This window comes from Enhydra lutris, unplaced genomic scaffold, assembly GCF_002288905.1.
Source record: "Enhydra lutris kenyoni isolate GAN:26980312 unplaced genomic scaffold, ASM228890v2 scaffoldscaffold8, whole genome shotgun sequence".
In the NCBI taxonomy this organism is placed as follows: Eukaryota; Metazoa; Chordata; class Mammalia; order Carnivora; family Mustelidae; genus Enhydra; species Enhydra lutris.
The window spans coordinates 6,968,346-6,982,251 of NW_019154092.1; the positions used below are offsets into that span (position 1 = coordinate 6,968,346).

Genomic DNA, 13,906 nt, shown 5'->3' on the forward strand with positions numbered 1-13,906 from the left:
GCAGTGAACATAGTTTTTCACGTAATTTTATTATATCCTTTAAAGATAGCGTTAGCATTAGCATTAATTAAATAGATCCACAGGTAAAACGTATTCTATGGGAGTATTTTTGACATCTTTGTTTATTAAACTTGGCAGACATTAAGTTAGTATTTTCATTTGAATAAACCCCCTCAGTATGCCCCACAACTTAAAATATATTCTAAAGATAAAGCGCTTTGGGACTCCATGCTATCCTGATAACTCATCACCACACTGAATGCTACAGCATTTCATAAAGTTATTTTTTAAATACAAGTACGACTCTCGACCTTGACTGTGGTTTCCACGCTCACTTCCGGTTCCGTCCAGGCTTCCGCAGACTTGGTACTCCCCTCCGTCAGTCTCTACCGGCAATAGCACTTGGTGTTCAGAGAGCACCATCTGGAACAGTCCAAAGTAGACGTGGGCAGACATGATTCACGGCCCCTCCCAACGTCTGCGAGGAAGAAGCTCACAGACTCTCTGGAAGGTGACCCTGAGACCCTGTGCAGCCACAGACCAAAGGCAACAGCAGGACAGAAAAAGAGTCAAGATGTCACATCCGGCGATAAAAGGGCTTTACCGGAAGGCTGGGTTTCAGGCACACTGAGGGTCTAGTACAGCCCCGGTGAGGATATCCCCGCTACACTGTCTTTGAACATTAAAGTGTGGTCTCTGCATAGTCATCTTTGAAGGTAGCTGGGATGGCCATGCGAGGCTCCGTCTGCCCACCCTTGACCAGATATAGCATGAGCCGGGACGAGGGCCCCACGAAGAGGAAACTGTGGAATGAACAGGCACTTTTTTTTTTTTTAATCATCCTGTTGGCATTTAATGCACTGTCACCATCCCGTACATTGCTGGTCCTGTGGGTACTGCTTCTAGTATTTTCTCGACCACCCTCGTCAGCCGGGCAGCCATCAAGCAGCGTGCATTCCACGACCACCCAGAAACCAGCATCTCGCCGAGTCTCCTTTCCCCACAAGTTCAAACAACGGATAGTTTAAATTACGTTGAACCTTTAATTACAGATACTTTTCCCCTCCACATTGGAAAGCTGGGGTTTCCTCTTTTTTTTCTTTTTTCTTTGCATTAAGGCTGTCAGGATGGTGAGGTGAAACCGTGTGACTTTCCCTATATACATATCTACACTCAAGTCTCTTCTTTATTAATAGAAGGTGTTTTGCTGGTGGTCCTAACCCAAATCTGCACTGGATTCTGGGTCGTAACACAGTTTCGGGGGAGGACAGTGGCAGGAAAAGCTGGAGCTTGATATCCGTCTACGTGTAACTCAGAAATAGATTAATAATCATGAGGGAGAGAAGAAGAGGACTTCGCTGTCACCCTGCTCCATCTACCAAACACATGAGCTCCACGCTCTCTGCGGTCTTAAAGTGCAATTACTCTTGAGAAGGCGTCCCGGAGGCCTGGGATCCCACTGGCCAGAGTTCAAAGCAGAAACTTCAAAAAGGGTTGCTCAGGACTCAGGCTGGGAGGGAGGGGGGCCTGGCAGCAGAAAGGGAGCCACAGTTCTGGAGCACTCAAGTGCATCATGAGAAGGAGCGCCCTTTCTTTTCTTCTTCTCTCTTTTTTTTTTTTTGGTAAAGAAATTTGTCCATTGTAAGGAATCCTGGCTTGGAAAAAGACTGCTTTTTAAGAAACATCTATCTGAGGACATTCCAGTGCAGGAGAGTCAAAAGGCCAGCGAGCCCAGCGAGAAGCAGGGAACAAGTGCTCCTCTCGGGCGCCCAGCTCCCGTACTGGTGACCCCGGGGGTCCTCGGAGAAGTCGTCAGCTCTGGGTGCAGAGGACGCACACTGGACTAAGGGCATCTGGTAGGAGGTGGCTCTCTTCTCGGGCCTATCCGGACTGGACCCATCGCTGGGCCTCTGGCCATTGAACAGCAGATAGTGGCCGCGGGCATCCTGCTCCATTTTGAAGATCTCATATTCGGTGTGAGGTAGTTTGATCCCCAGTGCCACGCAGCCGTTGGTGTGTGTCACGTCCTGCTGGACGCCCACCTGCCAGGAGCCCTCGGCCCCGCACTCATTCCCGTTGAAAACGTTGAGGAGCGAGGCAGTGGCCGCGTCCATGGGGGTGACCTTCATGTGGTTCACTGCGAAGGAGAGAGGACAGGTCGGTGACACCACGCCGGGTGCGGCATGTGGTTCAGAAAGCACTCTAGCTCTAAACCCAGTCCCTCGCGGCCACCCACTGGTTGCAGCCTTGAAGAGCAGCTCCCACCCCAGTCGGGAGAGTTCCACATATGAACGTGACCGCCGCTGTTAATGTGAATTCAAACTGTCATGCAGAGTGTCTCCCAGGACTTGCCTTTGGTGTCACTGCGTCTCTGGGACTGACACAATATTCAACGCAAACTGGAATTCTGTTTTCATGAAAAGGGCTTTGAGGTTTTTAAATACTTTTGGTGTTGAATGCCTATCCTAGCTGGGAGCCTTGCAAATTCATACTGGCCCACAGATCAGGCATCTAAAATGAATGAGGCTGCAAGGAAGAAAAATACGCGTGAATGTATGAAACAGAAATCCCAGCACTCAGAGAGGGCTGTTTCTGAAGGACCCTAGGGGAATGTATCTTATGTGCACCACGGCAGCTTCGGGGTGGAACCTGGCCAAGGTGGCTGTTTTCCTGGCTGCATTTAGCAAAGGTCCACCCTTCCTGGAGAAAACCTTCCTTCCTAGGTGGGGGATTAAGAAGGCCTAAGTCTTATCAGGTTGGCAGAAATACTTCCTATTAAATAGACGGAACCATGCTACCCTAGGAGGGGTCACACGCAGTACATGGGCCACGTCTCTGTTACTTGTCTGTGATATGACTGACACCAGCTTGAAAAGATGTATAAGTGCAGAAAGAAATTCTAGAAAGAGAGGCTGCGAGACCTCCCTTGCTGATAACAGCCGATGAATTTCACCCCTTATGTTCCTCGCTTAAGTAATCATTACAAACCCCAAACCTCCCACCTCCAGGCACAGGACAACTTTCAGGTGCATGACAGACACAGCGATAAGTATGATGCTATCACAGGGGCAGCTCAAAAGCAGCCTGAGCGGTGTACAAAAAAGGAAATGGGTAGGGGCGCCTGGGCGGCTCAGTCAGTTAAGCATCTACCTTTGGCTCAGGTCCTGATCCCAGGACCTGACAGGGGGGGATCGAGCCCCGAGTTGGGCTCCCTGCTCAGCGGGAAGCCTGCTTCTCCCTCTCCCCAACCCCCAACTTGTGTTCTCTCTTAAAAAAAAAAAAAAAAAAAAAGGCAATGTGCAGACATGAGGCTTCATTCCTAGTCACGTCCTCCCTGGCCACCTCTGACACTGTGCAGAGCCGTGTGGGGCCTTCTGAACTGTGGCCCACGGGCTGAGCCGCCCCTGCCGGCCCCATTATGAAGAGGGGAACCTCGGAAGCTGATGTGAATGATGACCTTGAAGCAGAAAGGACTCCCTAATTTCTCCCCCAACATCTGTCCCAGAAAAAAAAGAAAGGCCCTTTCTCTCAAGCTCTGCCTGAACACAAAGTCCCCAAACCGCTCAGTTCCTCACCGGCTGGGCTGTGACTTTGCGAGTCGCGGCAGGAGCCCTACCTTTGAACACGAACTCCGTTCCTCCCATGACCCTGGAGGAGTGCACCCCCCGGCTGTAGCGGCCCTTGGCGTAGATGGTGAAGGTGGGGTGCTTGCAGACGGGGTCGGAGTAGTGGTAGTAATGCCCTTCCCAGGTGTTGTTGTTGTCGTGAAAGATGAAATGGCGCGTGAGGAACAGGACCTCGGGCCGCACCTCGCAGCGCTGGCTCACCCACTCGCCATGCAGGCCGACGGTCAGGTCGGCCTTGGGGGGCAGGAGGGGCGGGCGGTGTTCATCCGACCTGTGGATGATGCGGCAGGCGATGCAGGCGTGGTCGTGGTTCTGGGGATGAGAAACACACATGTGGAGAGATCTCAGTCATCGTGACTGGGCAGTGCACGCGTGCTGACTTCAAATGAGGCCCACGGTGGGACTGGAGGGGGTCCCGTCATTTGTCACCTGGGGACCCAGGAGGCACCTGGAGCTAGGCCCTCGGGCACGGAGGGGGTGGGGTGGGGTGTGTGTGTGTGTGTCTAAGTGTAGGCTCACAAGTGCACATGTGTGTTTGGCTGACATCAGCCAAACTTACCTAAATATGTCAGCTGTGAAGTGTACTCTCTTTAGAATCCTACCACATGTCCCAGATGCTTGACTTCAGCAAGGCTATAGGGTTACCACTGGGATGGGTACTAGGGACAAAATCTGAAAAGAACAGTGTGGACAAGGATGGTGGGGGGAGCTGGAACCCGCGTGCGCCCTGTTGGGAAGCTAAAATGGGACAGTGGCTGAGGGAAAGAATTCCAATACGATGCAGCAATTCCTCCTCTGGTTTATGTCCAAAGGACACCAGAGTCTTGAAGAGACAGCCATGCATCCATGTTCCTAGCAGTGCAGTCACAGGGCCAAATGATGAAAACCACCCAGTATATGTCAACAGGTGAATGGAGACATAAGATGTGGTCCACACCTACAATGAAAGATTATTCAATCTGGAAGAAGGAAAGAAATTCTGACCCAGGCCGTAACACAGATGAACCTCGATGACAGGATGCGAAGTGATATAAGCCAGATACCAAAGGACAAATACTGTACAATCCCATCCCTCTTCTATGAGCCACCCAGAGTGATCAAATTCAGAGAGAGAGAGAGAGAGAGAGTAGAATCATGGTGGCCAGGGGCTGGGGGAGGGGAGATGGGGAGCTCGTGTTTAATGGGGACACAGCTTCAGGTCAGGAAGATGAAAAAAGGTCTGTGGGTGGATGGGGGAGACAGTCGCACAACGGTGTGAATGTTCTTAATGCTGCGGGACTGGACCCGTCTAATAGCTAAGATGGAAATGTTATGCGTCTTTTACAATCAGATTTTTTTTTCCACTTTTAAAAACAATTAGGAGACACATGAAACTTAAAAAAAAAGGCCAAGATTTTTTTGCTGGGATGACAAAGGGAGATGTGTAGTAAAGCAGGGGTCCTTTTAAAGGAGGGCTGTAAGGAGGCGGCCGGCAAGTGAGCAAGAGCAGAGGCCTCCGTGAAGGCAGCCTGCACACCTCGAGACCGGCCTCGAGGCCTGATGGTTTATGGTCTCTTCACTTGCTCCCTGCTCTATAGCTTTAAGCCGTTTCACTAGATCAAGGTAACTGCACCTCTGCCTTCCAGGGGCTGCCTCCCTGAGTGTCTGCTTCAGAACACTCCCCCAGCCTCCCGACGATGGCTGTCTGTCCACAGCAGTGGCCGAGAAACCATCCCAAGCAGCAGAGGTGGCCGGAGACTGCCAGCCACGTAAACGCTGTTTGCCCAGCAGGCTTGGGGCTCCCCTTCGAATGCCACATCCCAGAGGGTAGGACAGCTGGGTTCTGGGCCCGAACTTCCATGGCCTGTTTGATTGGAGCCACGGGACACCTGTGGGCTGTGGGCTGCCTGCCCCTGGACGTGGGGGGCCACGTCTCTGGTACCCTCCCTCCCACACCAGCTGTGCTAAAGCTGACAGGGCTAACAGAAGCACAAGGCAAATCTGATCTGTGCAGTGGCAGGAGGGTCACCATTGCAGCCAACTGTTGGGGGAAACAGCTCGTGGACACTGGCCTTGGGCTCCCCCAGCCATGGGATCCATAGTATGGGGCAGCTCACTGGTGTGGTCTCAGGCCTAACAACAGGCACTGACAGGAATGCCCAGGAGGGCATACCCATGCCTCCCAGAGTCAAAAATCCAGATTTCAAAGGCCTTTTCTTGTCCAGCAGTGACTCAAGGTGTCGTTGCAGTTGTCTGGTTAGGTGCCTGGAGATCTCAAGTGGGAGAGCAGGACAGTGGGAGAGGGCTCTTGGCCGTCATGCCTCCACAGATCTCTGCGGAGATCTCAATGCTCACTAACAATGCTCTTTCGTGTCATTCCCCACAAATGGGTTTGCTATCTGTAGTTCGGGGATTGCCTGATTATTTCTTTCAAGCATTTTATTTATTTGACAGAGACAGAGATAGCAAGAAAGGGAACACAAGCAGGGGGAGTGGAAGAGGGGTGAGTGCTGAGCCGGGAGCTTGATGCGGGGCTCGATCCCAGGACCCTGGGATCGTGACCTGAGAGAAGGCAGACGCTTAATGACTGCCACACTGAGGCGCCCCAGTAGTTTAGGGATTTAAAAACATTACTTGTGACCACCTCATTTATGGCCATTCTGAGATAGGAGTCTCATTTCCTGACAGAATTTGTTTCCTCAAATACCAGTATCAGTTTGGGAACCTCCCAGAAAGCTTCTTGGATAGGGCAGAGGGGGTGGGGGAATAGGGGTCTTCTCACAAGAGCTTCTGCCCCCAGCATAACACCAGGGATCAAGCGCTCTTCCGTCAGAACCAGAACAGGCTCGGTGACAGGAGGTGGGCACAGCCCTTGGGCCCAGGCGCTCTCAGAAAGGTGCCATGGTAGCATGTGGCGTTCACGTGGTGCTCTTAAGAACAATGGCACAGAGGTCTGACCTTGGAGATGGGGACCCGGCTGAAGCACTTCTGCTCGTCAGCAGAGAAAAGCCACAGGCAAGGGAAGCTTGCCATCCATCAGCTGGGTCTATGAAAATTTAGGGATGGAGTGGTATGGAGTGGGAGGAATCTGGCCCTTAGCTACTAGTCTTGCCAAATTCCTATTTTTTTTATTATGGTAAAACATACATGACGTAAAACTTAACATTTTAACCATTTTAAGGACAATCACACATTATGCAACCATTACCACGGTCCATTTCTAGAACTTTCTCATCTTCCCAAATTGAAACTCTGTACCCAATAGACACCAATTCCCCATTCTTTCAATACCAGTCCTTGGCAACCACCATTCTACTTTGTCTGTATAGATCTGTCTACCCTAGGTACCTCACAAATGTGAAAGCACACAGAATCTGTCCTTTTTGTGACTGGCTTAGTTCACTAAGCATAATGTCCTCAAGGTTTGCCCATGTTGTAGCACATGTTAGAATCTCCTTTCGTTTTAAGGCTGAATAGGAAGAGTTCGATGTATGTATGTACCACGTTTTATTTATCCATTCATCCACTGATGAACATTCCATTTTTTGACTACTGTGAATAACGATGTGATGAGCACAGGTATACAATCTATTTAAAGACCACTTTCAGTTCTGTTGGGCATCCATTCAGAAGTGAAGTTTCTGGATCATACCATAATCCCACGTGTAACTTCTGGAAGAACCACCACCATATTGTTTTTCCAAAGCAGCTGCACCATTTTACATTCCCACCCCCAGGGCACAAGGGTTCCCATATCTCCACATCCTTGCACACAACTATTTTTTTTCTCTTTCTGATAATAGCCAATCAAATGGGTATGGTGTGGTATCACACTGTAGTTTTTATTTGCATTTCCCTAATGATTAGTGATCTTGAGCATCTTTTCATGTGCTTAACGGCCTACCTGTAGATCTTCTTTAGAGACATGTTCATTCAAGTCCTTTGCCCATTTTGTAATAGGGTTGTTTTTCTTGTTACTGTTGAACTGACTAGTAACCTGTCGTAACAACTCTTGAGTAGCCATTAAGAAACCAAGATGTCATAAACATGGGTGGGATTTTTGGCCTCTCTGTGCATACTGTCACCAAGCAGACAGTTTTAGCCATGGTTAGATAAGGGGGAAACCTCTCTGTTGTATGGACAGATTTTCTAAAAAAATCTAATTTGTGCTCTTCATTCCCACCATCCTTGGCTTGAATAAAACTTGAAAGACCTATAGGAACAATTACATGGAAGCTGAAATTAAGGCCTATATTCTGGCTCTAAATTTTCTCTTCTTCCAGATGCTTTTCTTAAAACAGCAGCTTTCTGGGGCACCTGGGTGGCTCAGTTGGTTAAGCTTCTGTCTTTGGCTCAGGTCATGAGCCCGGAGTCCTGGGATCGAGCCCCGCATTGGGCTCCCTGCTCAACAGGGAGTCTGCTTCTCCCTCTGCCTGCCGCTCCCCCTGCTTGTGTTCTCTCTCTCAAATAAAATCTTTTTTTTTTTTTTAAGGTTTTATTTATTTGACAGATCATAAGTAGGCAGAGAGGCAGGCAGAGAGAGGGGGAAGCAGGCTCCCTGCTGAGCAGAGAGCCCAATGCGGGGCTTGATCCCAGGACCCTGGGATCATGACCTGAGTCGAAGGTAGAGGCTTTAACCCACTGAGCCACACAGGTGCCCCTCTCAAATAAAAATCTTAAATAAATAAATAAATAAATAGATAGATAGATAGATAGATAGATAGTAGCTTTTCAAAAAGAATAAATGGGAAGAGTTTCCTGACATGAAGAGTGATGTGTACTTTGAAATATCATTTGCTTTATGAAATTCCACTCTTTTAAGGTCCATGCTCTGATACTGGTTCTCCTCTGAAAAGCTATACTTTTGTAGGCTCTCCCACTGGGCTTCTACCTCCTTCCCTCCTCTGGGATCTTAGAATGGGCTACTTTAAAGTTAGGGTTTCTGGACACAGAAGATCCGAAGGTTAAAGCAGCAGGACCAGAATGTGTTTCTTTGTTGCTACTCTTCACACCAACTATAAAAAGCTTTAATTTTGAAGGAGGAGGGGAGAAAAAAAAGTCCCCATGGAATTAACTTCCTAAAAGAAGATAATCAAACTTATTCAAAAAATGACAATCAACCTTCAACTTCATAAGTGTGCAATGTTCTAGCAAAGAGTAGGGTTTTGCCCACTCTGCATTCCAATTCCTGTCCAACGCCCTACCCACAGCTTGCACGTCCAGCACAATGAGTCTGAGCAAGTTCAAGTACACCATCCCCTTAGCTTTACAACCTCTCGAAGAGACCATGGGTACACTTTACAGATGAGGCCACCAAGGCACAGAGAGATAGAATAACATGGCCCAGATAAGTTTACAAGCCAAAAGTAGAGTCTGGAACTTGGGGCTTGCTGAGTGCTATCCTCTGGCCCCAGGCTGCCTCTCAGGCTGAGAACAGATGTCTATCAAGGACTCTGGTCCCTAGAAAAGGTCTTCTCTGGCCGATGACTGATAGGGATTCTCCAGGCTCTCTCCTGTTCCCTGCCAACATTTATTTCTGGAGAGATGGTTCACCAACAACATTTGCTGACAGTATCCACTTGTTTCCAGCCTCTTCCCAGAACGGAAGAAATTACTTGATATCATCTTGCAGTGAACTGATCAACTAGAGAAGCAGGATGAATAAAACATTTCTTGGGCTAAAAGTTTTGCCCAAGGAGGAGGAGAAATGGGAACAGATGATGGAAACTTCCTTTCACAGAGTTTCCTTCCACGGGATCAAAAACACATTCATGTTTCTCAGGAAGAGACCTGCCAATGACTGAAGCTAAAAGCTTTTTTTTTTTTTTTACAACAGCAGTTCTCTATGCATTTGATTGCATTTCTACTGTAGGTATTTCTACACACATAGCCTTCCTGGAGCCTCTCTATTTCACTGGAGAAGAATTTCTCCAAGCTCTTGGAGGCCAAGACCAGAGTACTCTCCCATGACGTTTGGGGGAGTGTGGCAGACTGATTGCTAGAATGTTGTCACTGACTCTTTAACGGTATGAACAGAGTAGGCAGCAGTCATCGCAAATGACGAAAGCTGATGGCCTTGTGGGAGGGGCCTCCTGGGGTGCATTTCAGATCTGGGGTCGCAGGAATTCATGAACCTGGGCTCATTTTGACCACCTCGATGGGTCACGATGATTCCACTTTCAGGAGGACGTGGAACAGCCATGGTCACGCCTGTTGTGTCTCTCCAACAGCGACTTTAGGAGCTGGAGGGGGCTGTTAGTACCACGAAGGGATGGGGGACGAAAGGAGAACGGAAGGACATAAGAAGTGTGAGCTGCCAATGTCTCAGGCTTCATATTTGTCTCCTCACCGCTCAGTGAGACAAAAGTTAACCCAACACTGTCCTGGAGTTAAGGGGTACTTGGGGGCAGGGGAGGGGGCTCGCTGGGAGCAACCCTTCATTTTCTAAAAAGAGGTTTTCTAAGAAGTTTAGAAGCTAAGAAGTTAGCTCACAAAGGCCTTTCCAGTTTACAGAACATTAGGAAATCATCCAAAGATAAGTTTGCTTCCACCTTGCCTATATACACCCATCATGTACAGACTCAACAGCCAGAAAGGGCCATGAGCAGCCAATTCTTTAAAACAAAGTTCCTCAAGAACTGTTTCGGAAAAAAATTTCTGATTGATGTTTTTACTTGATTGTGTCTTCCACTCCTGTCAATTTAAATTCATCTCAATAGTTAAAGTAGGCTCATTGTAATAATGACATTAAATCTACTGTAAATCCAGATACCCCCTTACCCCCCCCCCCCCGAGGTCAGGCCCTCTTCCCCTCCTCCAAGCTCTCCCCAGTGCCGAGCCGGCCCCCCTGCACGCTAGAGGCCTACTCCAGACTGAACAGCTGACTTCCGGCACGCCCAGGGCTCACTCTCCGTCATCTGGGCTCTCTTGCCTTTTAAGGGATGAACTGTTTACCACTTATCCTGTCCCTGACAACAAGTATTTCCTGGTTGGCCAACTCCTTAAATAAAGCAACCTCGCATGTCTGTTTATCTGCTGAAATGCTCTGGAGTCAAGAAATGTAACGAACTGTTTCTGCGAGGAAAGTAGACGCCAGCAGCTATGGGGAACAGAGATCGAAGGCACGATACTTCACACTTTGGCCCAAATCAAAGGTCCACACAGGCAAGCCTTTCCAAGTCAAGACCCCATCACCCAACCCCCATCGTCAGCTCTGACTTCCCCAACCACGTGCAACATTGGCTGCTCTGTAGTATACACCTAGCCCTGGGGAGCAGGGCCACACTTTTCTTTAGGATTCCTCTTTGATGTGAGACGGGCTTTTGATTAGGTCATGACTCCTTGAATTCACTGGTCCTCTACCACCTCTTCTGTTCCCTGTCATCTTCACGAACCCCTTTCCTCTCCCTCCAGAGGCAGAAACAGAAGGCAGGCAAATTCTTCCACAACCACCTTCCCCGGCTCCTCCTGCCATTAGTCCTGTGATGCCCACTCACCCAGTCCCCCGCCCCAGGAGCCCACCAAGCACTCACCTGAGGAGCCCCTCCCCCACCCCGTCCTGTGGCAGAGCCAGCTCCTGGGCATGGGCAGAAAAGTGCACTGCCCGTGGCCACCTGATCCACGGTGCCTCAGATGTCCCTGATACAGAAAGTCTCGCGGTCCATCTGTATTTCTCACAGACTCTGAAAAGGCTCGGAAAGGCCAGCTCCCTCAAAAACGAACGCTCGTTCTCAGTCTAGAGGTTTCTACAGAATTCAAGAGCGAAAGCACGGGAGTATCACCTTCTTCCATTTTTAGTGCTCAGCAACTCTTGAAAATACTTCAGTGCCTGTCTTCCCCAGAGGGGCTGTGGACGCGCTGGGGCAGAATGTTGGAGATGCATGGCTTGGGGAAGGCTGTCTGGTTTCAGACAACCTCTCTGATGTATGATGCTGTGGCTAAATCAGTGCAGGGTTTTGGAGAGAGACCAACTCCATTTGCTTACAAGTCTGATCCCGAGGCTCTTGGCATCCTCAACAACCCCGGTGATCGTTTGCTTTTAATTACTATTTGATTCTACCATTGAAAGAATTCGGCTCGCTCACCCTTCAACGGCACGAAAAGCAGAGGGCGATGGCTGCCCTGATGGGAAACTCAGTTGAGGGAAACCATCTTCTTGGAGGGTTATTTTATGTGGTCTTGATTTTCCTAGTGAAGAGCGGCCAATTTCATCCTGGAAGAATCCTCCCAGCACACCTGATTCTCTTCAAACATGATGCATTTGCCAAAGGACTCTGAACCTCACAGCAAAGCTGTATAAAGCTTAGAAAAACAAGTTGATTTAAAGTTTCTATTTTTACATGGTGTCCCGTTTCCAGAGGGGCTGAGATGAGTGGTTTCAAACTCAATTTAGCATTTAAACTAATTTTCAGCCAGGTCTCTATGGACCAGCAATTAGAGGAGGCAAAAAGTTCAAAGAGGCGGGTGGCAGGGGGGAGTGTGGTCTCTCCGGATGCATTCCTAGCCCTCCTCCTTCCTGTTCCCAGTTCCCAGCGGGCGAGGCGACCTGCCACTGGCCAGTGGGTGGGGAGCACCTGGGGCTCTGCCTGCGCTGAGTCCGGAAACGCACCAATGGCGAAGTCCGCTTCTTCCTTCTCAGAGCTGTCCTGTGGAGGGATCTAAAAACTTCCTGAGGACTCTGCGGCATGCTGTGGGCCAAGATGTTCAATGCCAGGGACAACAAGAGAAGAAGGGGCCCTTTCAGCTCCCAGAGCCATGCAGACCTCACTGGCCTTCGAAGGACGCCCGTGGCCATGCAGGCTGGCTACGGAAGCAGACAGCAGCATACACTGGCCCTGGACGGCCGCCTGGGTCCTCCTCCCAGCCCTGCCACAAGCTCTGGCGGTGGCCAGAGCTCCCCTCTGAGCCTCAGAGTCCTAGCTTCCAAAATCTATTTCCTTCTTGCAGGATGACTCTGTTTGGACAATACAAGATCATGGCACAAAATGCAAAAGGTACAAAAAAGGCATACAGTGATGAGTTGCAGCCCAACTGTCCCCCAACTGTTCCCTTCCTCAGAGGCAACTGTCATGTTTCTCATGTGTCCTTCCAAAAATACTGCCTCCTTTGTAAGTTTACCTTCTTCTTCTTCCTTATTAGTTTCACATGATGGTATCATACTGTTCATGCTATTCTAGATGATCTTCTTCTTCTTTTGTTTTGTATTTAACAGTATGCCCAAGGTTCTTTCTATCCTTAAAATTTCTTAAATCAGGGCCTCGGGCCTAGAGTTTAGAGGGTCTCCCTCTTAAGTATCCGGGTCAATGTCTTCACAGTTGCCTTAGTAGGGAGGGGAGGAGAAAATGGGAGGAGACGCTTCATGGTGAAGCATCGCCAAACACCTGGGGAGCCCTGGTCAATGTCATTGTCACCCCTCCAGGAGACACCCGCCCAGAAGAGCTACCTACTCCAGGAATGGGCAAGACAGGAACTTCGGTGAAGGGTCTTTTCCAGATGGCAGATAGCATTCAGCACGCTAATCCAGTTGATTCTTCTATTCTTACCATTTTATGGAAAAAAAAAAATCAAGGCTCCCAAAGGTCAGACGACGCCACCAGCACCTCGCAGCTGATGGCCACAGAAGAAGTGGACTCCAGGACTGGCTACCATCTCCAAAGTCCGCATTCTTGCCCGTTTATCCAGACAGTGTTTAAAAAAAAAAAAAAAAAAAAGCATGTCTCCCACTTTTGTGTTTATAAAAATTCTAAGGCCAGCCTTACAACTATCATCCTTAGTCCTTATGCCAATGGTAATAACTCATGGTCAAGACATTTTCCCTCCAGGAACCACAAGTGTGTGCCTTTGCTCTCCCAACAGACAGGCTCTGTTCAGGGAGTCGACTGACAGCAGGAGAAATGCCTTCTATGGGTCTGGGGAGGGAGTGGGAGAGAATCTTCCAGAGCTGCAAGTCTTAGGAATACTGATTTTACTTATCGAGCCTGCTGACCGGGCAGCCACCAGAAGATCAGAGTGAGGGAATGGACGTAAGAAAAGAAAGGTATTACGGTTCGTCCTTTTTTCTTTTCAGTCCTAAAAAAAGAGCCTCCATGGGTGTCTACAGTTGAGGAAAAGGAATGTGAATCTGAGTGTGTGCAAAGGACTAATCCAAGGTCAGGTGTGGACGGGAGAGCAGCCAGACTCCAGCCCAGACAGCTCTGGGATGGTACCTGCCTCCTCCCTCAGACTGCCTCCTCCTTACTCAGTTCCCTGCCTCACTGCTCCTGCCTCTTGGCCCTTCGCTGCCTGTTAGTGTCTCTGCTGGA

General features: G+C 49.2%; 1 protein-coding gene across 1 annotated transcript in view; it reads right to left on the minus strand.

Moving 5' to 3' along the window:
- Positions 1-1,622: 1,622 nt before the first annotated feature.
- LOC111142570 (APC down-regulated 1) overlaps positions 1,623-13,906 on the minus strand; it is a 31,123-nt gene continuing 18,839 nt past the window's right edge. The window contains exons 4-5 of the mRNA XM_022495846.1: positions 3,617-3,938; positions 1,623-2,137 (exon numbers count right to left, since the gene is read on the minus strand). Coding sequence (XP_022351554.1) covers positions 1,686-2,137; positions 3,617-3,938 — 774 coding nt within the window. The 3' untranslated portion in view covers positions 1,623-1,685. The remainder of the gene's footprint in view (positions 2,138-3,616; positions 3,939-13,906) is intronic.